The sequence below is a fragment of the Setaria italica genome, chromosome IV (assembly GCF_000263155.2).
Source record: "Setaria italica strain Yugu1 chromosome IV, Setaria_italica_v2.0, whole genome shotgun sequence".
Classification (NCBI taxonomy): domain Eukaryota; kingdom Viridiplantae; phylum Streptophyta; class Magnoliopsida; order Poales; family Poaceae; genus Setaria; species Setaria italica.
This window is the reverse complement of record NC_028453.1, coordinates 38495083-38502634: the sequence shown is the minus strand read 5'-3', so window position 1 is coordinate 38502634 and position 7552 is coordinate 38495083. Positions and strand designations below refer to the sequence as shown.

General features: G+C 45.1%; 1 protein-coding gene across 1 annotated transcript; it reads right to left on the bottom strand.

The window, feature by feature from the left end:
• Positions 1-528: 528 nt before the first annotated feature.
• On the bottom strand, positions 529-4917 carry LOC101773515 (ATP-dependent zinc metalloprotease FTSH 2, chloroplastic-like). Its single transcript, XM_004966254.3, is given in 6 exon segments — positions 529-775; positions 778-1054; positions 1270-1510; positions 2165-2478; positions 2862-4001; positions 4687-4917. Coding segments are annotated over 5 exon segments (2028 nt in total). The 5' UTR covers positions 3993-4001; positions 4687-4917; the 3' UTR covers positions 529-710.
• Positions 4918-7552: the final 2635 nt, after the last annotated feature.

Here is a 7552-nt window from a genome sequence, read left to right as displayed (position 1 = left end):
TGTTCCGGTCTGGTCTCGTCTCGGTTTGCGGAGGAAGGACCTTTTTGCATTGGGATACGTATATTTCTTCAGTTTTACATATGGGTCCGTATTTTGTGTTGTCATCTTTCCCTTTGTGAAATTGTGATGTGTTGGTGTTGTGCGCTTTATTCCTTTTCTTGGCTTGTTTTTTGTTTTTGGAGGCAACTTTTCTTGGCTTGTTGATAAGCTATTGATAAGGTCAGTTTCATAATATGATCTAAGCATGTTGTTGGAAAGCATCACTTCCATAGCAACTTGTGAATAAAGAAGCCTCATTTTTGGGTAATCCGGTGAGGCTTTGTAAGGAGTAGGACGATCGAAACGGATTGAGATGCAAATTTTGCAATGCGATCATACCTAACAGTGTGAGGGCAGTTGCAAGCAGAATTGTTGTTAAGATCGTGGCATTTGATGATCCCATTTTTTAGTCAGTTTTATCACAAAGTCTTGTAGCAGGAATCGTGGAATTGCCTCGTCCGACGAGCAAGAGATTTTCACTCGACCAGAAGCTAGAAACTTAAAATGTTGCGCAGAGCCTTTTAAGCTAATTACAGTTACTATAATTCACCATGAGTAAGTTACATGTAGTGTACCAAAAATCCGGCTGGTGAAGTAGAGTTAGTGTATACCAAGAATCCAAAATATGAACATCTTACAACAACAAACATCGTCCCTAAAAAAACTAGAGTTTAGGCGGGGAGAGCCGCCGCCGGTGTAGCTGGGGGAACCCGGTTCTCGACAGGGATCTCCACAACTCAGAAAGAATTGCCCGGAACTCGTCTCCGTTCAATGTCTCCTTCTCGATAAGCACCTCAACGATCTTGTCAATTGCCTCCCTGTTGTTCCTAATGTGCATCAAAGCAATCTCATAGGCCTCATCTGACAACTGCTTCACTGCCGAATCGATGTCCTCTGCGAGCTTCTCCGACATGGAGTTCCTTGCCATCATTCTCATGATGACATCCCCACTCTGTGCTCCACCCTCCATCAGAGACCATGGGCCGATCTCAGACATACCGAAAGTTACGACCATCTGCAGGATCATTGTGGTCTCAGTACAATTGGCAACAAAGTTCAGTAGTAAAACAAGATGCCTACGGATTGCTACCAATTATAGCACTATAGCATGTGAGCTTGCAGCATAGTTTTGTTCTTAGAACTCATAAAGATATCAGTAATAAAACCACAAATGGTTCACAAAGACTTGCAAAGTTATGCTGACAAAACTGCAGCATAAAGAAAGTATACCTGCTTCGCCAAGCCGGTAATTTGCTGCAAATCACCGGCAGCTCCGGTAGTCACCTCAGGCTCTCCAAATATAATCTCCTCAGCAGCTCTACCACCAAGACCGCCAACAATTCTCGCAAAGAGTTGCTGCCTGGAGATCAGTGTTGGGTCATCCATCGGGATAAACCATGTAAGACCACGAGCTTGACCCCTTGGAACTAAGGTAACCTTTTGGACGGGATCATGGCCAGGTGTCAAAGTTCTGCGAAGAGATTTCCATAAATGAATGAGATTGCACAAAAAAAGGGCATGGGACGGTTACCAAAAGAACAGAAAAGAGGCACATAAATAACTCAAAACTGAAACCGCAAAGATACCATATAATTCTCAGAGAGCAAAAAACAGAAAAAGAAAAGGAGCCACTTAGTACATACTCCTTCCGTCCCAAATTACTATTCGTTTTGACTTTTCTAGATGCATAATTTTTGCTATGTATCTAGACATAATATATATCTAGGTGCATAACAAAAGCTATGTACCTAGAAAAGCCAAAACGAATAGTAATTTGGGACAGAGGGAGTACACCAAAGGAATGGGCCATGAGTTAAATATTTTTTTTGAAACATTTTGAGTTAAATATCAAGTACAAGTTGTTCTTTATTCCAACACCAAAATAACTGCCCTATCATCCTTCCAATTACCAGAGCATTTAAGAGAACAAATTTAGCTAGCCAGCTTTACAAACCATATTAGCACTCAAATGTACGTAGAGTAATTGAAATACTTCAGAAATACTTCAAATGCATAACAGGACATCTAAGAAACCCAGCAACCTAAAGTAAATCCAATCCAATGCTTAAGACAAAGGAGAAAAGATCAGCAAAGATAAATATTCAAAGAAAATGTCATCTCTTACCCACAAATCGCATGCCCAACTTCATGGTAAGCAACAAGACTCTTGCTCTTCCCATCAGTCATCACAGTTCCTTCCATGCCAGCCACTATTCTGTCAATTGAATCATCAATCTCTTTTGAAGAAATTGCTGTCTTCCCACGTCGGCCTGCCAGTATGGCTGCTTCATTCAGAAGGTTTGCCAAGTCTGCTCCACTGAACCCAGGTGTTCTCATTGCTATGACATCAAGAGAAACATCATGATCAAACTTCTTGTTGCCACCGTGCACTTTCAGAATCTCTGTCCTTCCACGGACATCAGGAACATCGACAGACACCTGTAACAAATTTCAAGTTAAGATCTAGATAGCTTTCAGGTACTGAATGAAAGATGACTCAAGCTCTGAACTAAATGGATTAGGCGATCAGCTTAGTAAAAGAAAGAAAGAAAGAAACCAAGGCAAACCTAGGAGGAACTAAGTGGAGGCGATCAGCTTAGTAATCTACAAAGGAAACAATATGGGTGTTGAACTTTTGGCTATAAAATGGGTGGACTTAATTTTTTCAAGCAAGCAGTTGACAACTTCACTAGTAAATCATGATCGAACCGAACAACTTTAACTGTAACAAGCACTCACGTAACTGTGTTAGGAATGGAATGCATTGCCAGACAGAATGCGAACAAATGTTAACATCCAAAATTCCAAATTAAAAAACTAACCTGTCTGTCAAAGCGTCCAGGCCTAAGTAAAGCAGAATCCAAGATGTCAGCTCTGTTAGTGGCAGCAATAACAATAATTCCAGTGTTTCCCTCAAAACCATCCATCTCAGTCAACAGTTGGTTGAGAGTTTGCTCCCTTTCATCATTTCCACCACCAATACCTGTACCTCTTTGCCTACCGACAGCATCAATTTCATCAACAAACACTATGCAAGGAGCATTCTCCTTGGCCTTCTTGAAAAGATCACGAACTCTGGAAGCACCAACACCAACAAACATCTCCACAAACTCAGAGCCTGAAATTGAGAAAAATGGCACACCAGCCTCTCCCGCGATTGCCTTGGCAAGCAAAGTTTTACCAGTTCCAGGTGGACCAACAAGAAGAACACCTTTAGGAATGCGAGCACCAACAGCAGTGAACCTTTCAGGTTTCTTCAAGAACTCGACCACTTCCATGAAGTCTTGCTTTGCTTCATCAACGCCAGCAACATCATCAAATGTAACACCGGTGTTGGGTTCCATCTGAAACTTGGCCCTAGATTGACCAAAACCAAGGGGAAAGCCAGGACCATTGGGTCCACCAAGGCCACCTTGTGCCCTTCTTGACAGCAAAAATAGACCGCCAATAAGGATAAGGGGGAATGCCAAATTTCCGATAAGGTTGAACAGAAGAGAACCAGAGTCCTCCTGGTTGCTGTGTGCAGCAAAATCAATGTTCTTTTCCCTCAACTTCTGAAGAAGCTCCTGGCTTAGACCCGGAAGCTGCACACGGACCCTCTGCACGCGATTGCCAAGCTCAGGAGAAATGGCCTCCACGATAGCAATGGTCCCATTCTCAAACAAATCAACCTTCTTCACTCTATCCTTGTCAAGATACTCAAGGAACCTCGAGTAAGACATCCTTGAGGAAGAGACGCCTTGCTCATCAGCAAGAGCTTTCTTAGCACCCAACAGGGTGGGCAGCCCAACACCAAGGTTCCCAAGCGCAAGCTTTAGGAACTTCCTTCTGGCATCGCTGGTCTTGTCCAAGGAAGCAGTCACTGACACTGGCCTTTGCGTAACGCCGCTTGAAGTAAGGGCTGAGAAGGGAAGCACACCCTTTGCAGCAAGGCTCATAGATGGCGGCGCCATCTTTGCTCACTGAAAAAATCATGGGAGACCTCGTCAACAAGAGAGAAGAACAATTGTTGCAAAGCTAAAAAGAAAATGGGTTCATCCAGGAGCTTAGTTTACTGTTGTAATTCATCAGTTCCAATTCAATTTGACTGAAACAAGCACAGGTACAATTTTAAGTCCCTATTGCATCGCAAAAGGGTATATGGAAGGTCACGTTGGAGAACCACATGATGCGAAATGCTTCGGAGCAAGTAAACACGGAATATGGTTCATTAGAAGAGTTTCTATTCAAGAGCTACTAGTGCTTCCTTCCACTACCTACAAGCGCCCCAAACCATTCTAATCCTTACTCAACTGCAAGTATAATCATCAGGCTACTAAAATATGATCATCCATATACAGTCAACCATTATGCCTTCTCCTCTCTCCTTGAAAATCGACAAGCTAATTCAACAGAACGAGCTTTAAGCAATCGCTACCCTACTGGCAGATCCTAGTTTAGCACGATACACCAACACTCCTAGTTCACCTTTCCCCCTCTCTTGAAGCTAAAAAAAACTAACCACTCACATGCTCCCATCCCAAAATAAGGGAGGAGATAAAAGGAAGCTTCAGGAACCGAATCTTACACGGCACTAGACCGGTTACTTACTAGAACCAACAACCCAAACGCGCACGCAGAATCAGGGAATCGGAGACGCGCACGCACCTGTCTGCGTGGACCGGAGCCGAGAGAGGGGAAGGGAGCGAGGCCGCGGAGCTAGGGGATGGAGGGAGTGAGCGGAGTGTATAAGTAGGCGAGCACACTGGCGAGGCGGACGGGTCGCAGATTTTTCTCCCCCTCCGCTAGTTCCGTTTCATCCGGCTCCCGGTGCGCGGTTGCGTGGGGATTGTCTCGGGGAGGAAGAGGGTGGGGCGACGTGGGCGGCTCGGCGGCCACAGCGTCGATAAGGAAGAGATGAGCCCACATAGACGGGAGCTGTGCAGGCTTGCTGTTGCCTACCCCTCCCTACCTGGGATGAGGAAATATCAGAAAGTGAAAAATCTCGGGGCTTTTTTTGGGTCATTTTTTTGTGGCTGGAGGCTTGGAGTTCGGGGTCTTCTGTGTCGTGGATGCTGAACTCACTTCAGGTAGGACGGCCTCTGGCCGACTAGGCGAAGAAGTGCCGATGCCTGGCTGGTAGTGGCATTAGCTGTTCGTAACCCAGCCGTCCATTTTCCTTTGTGTCGTCGTGTCGCCCAGGGGAATTCATGATTTCACATTGCAGCATCAGGCGTTCCAGCACTGCCACTGATGTCTTGCACACGTGGGTCTTGTGGCCGCATATGTAAAATTCAGTTAAAAGTTAGGAAGAATTCTTCGTGTCGGCCGGGAGCTGTTGTGCCACCAAGTACACGAGTGTTAGCGTGAACAGCGCAGCATCACGTACTCCCTCCATACCAAATTACTATTCATTTTAGTTTTTATAGGTATATAGTATTTGCTACATATCTAGACATTATCTAGACGCAGAGTAAAAATAATATATCTAGAAAAGGCAAAACGAATAGTAATTTAGGACGGAGGACGAACGAGAAATAACCAAAAATCAGCTGCCTATTTACGCAGCAAACATGCCGGTGGTGAGCGCTAAAGGAGGCAGTTGCCTCTTATGAGGGGGCATTTCACATTTGCAACAATAATTAAGCTTAAGGAGGAAATAAGTTTTGCAATTATAAAGCTTTATTCTCTACAGCTAAAAAAACTAAAAGGAAGAAAAAACGTCGTTGTACTATGTTACTGCACCCGATCGGTCTGTCTCGCCCCATTTTACGCCGTCCACTTTCTCCTCATCCCACCCCGTGCTTCGCGTTTTACCGTGGATCATTTAGATCAACCCCAGCCATCCCTCAACTCGCACGCCCACGCCATGTCCCTCCGATTGAGGTCGGGCCAGGGCGCCCACCCTAAACCCTCACGCAACTCTCGCAACGTCTTCCGATCCCACACACCTCCACCCCCGCTGCCTCGCCTCCAACCCCGCCGCTGTCGTCGCCTCCAGCACGTAGATTGGGGACGCCCTCGCCTTCGATCCAACCCCGGCGCCGCCACCATCTCCAGCACCCACCCCGACACCGCTGCTATCTCCATCACCTGTTGACGCTCGTTATTGACACACTTTTAGTGCCATTTAAGTGGTGTTTTCATACATATTCTTATACTAACCCGCCACTTGGCACCTAAAATAACCCTATTTTCGCATATGCATTGTATTTTGGAGGACATTCTGTTTTCACAGAAAATTGGACTATGTTGGAGCATAATTGGACAAGACCCTCGACGAACAACAACCCAGAGAAAGACGAAGGCCAATGGACCCAGAAGGAGACTAGGCCGATCAGCCTATAGAGGCCTATGCCAATCAGCATAGGGTCTTCAGGGCCCCGATCATGCTCATCTTCGGCGAGGACTCCTTCAAAAATATTTAGGGGCTAAGTTTCACAAGATATGGCAAACTCACTTTATGATCAAAGATGGAAGTAAGCAGGACTTTGGAACGATATCAAGATCCATCCTTATCCCGAGGCTATCGACGTGCAATTCCCGCATGCAAGTAAAAATAAGTGTTCATATCATCAAAGAAGATTTGGCGACGAAGGAGAGCGCGAGAGGCCACAAGGAAGGGCCAGGCCGATCAGCCTGGACCCCGGCCGATCGGCCTACCAGGCCGATCGACCTAAGGCTTTCCTTGCTCCTCTCGCCTTCTAATTTTCGCCATGCGCTCCCCGGAATATAAGTACCCCAAAAATTCATCGAGCCCTAGCATCCATCCACGAGAAACTCGACGAAATGAAGAACATCCACCAGAGGGAGCTGAGGGCTGCTGCAAGTCTTCGAAGTTGTCTAGGAGATGGCTTAGGCCGACCCTAGCTACCATGGCCTCTTTGCGCAGTTGTGTCATGGTGGAGTTTAGGAGCTAGTTATGATCATTAATGGAATGTACTCAGTGGTGATAATCTGAATACATCTATTATATGAGCAATATTTTTCATGCCATCCGATCTATTAGCAACTTGTTGTCTCCTTTTATGCTTTCTTCTTATCATGAATATGCTTATTCCTTAGTCTAATTCGAGGTTAGACTTCATAGCATGCTTTATGTAATCATGGTGATTAGATCTAATATGTTGACCCTTCATGATATTTAAACATGTTCACTTGTGTTCGTGCCCTTAAACTGCCTACGCTGATAAAGAGGATCGTGACAGGATCTAGCTTGTGTAAGGTGGGGATTTTTGGGAGGTTGACCGGAAGTAGTATTTTAAAGATTCGTCTGACGAGATGCATGTTGTGCTTCCTTGTTAGCTAGAACTATAACTAGAAGATGATAGGCTCTTACTACCCTTGGTGGTATTTTATCATATACACAGATGCGATCTACTTGTTCTCATGATTTACCTTTACACCAAGGTTACCCTCTTCATATGCAATCTATGCTTCGTGTTAGGATTAGATCCATTAGCTTAGATGGAAAATCCTAATTAGTTCGCTGCTGATCCACGGATTGATAAACCTTGGATGGAATACTCTGAGG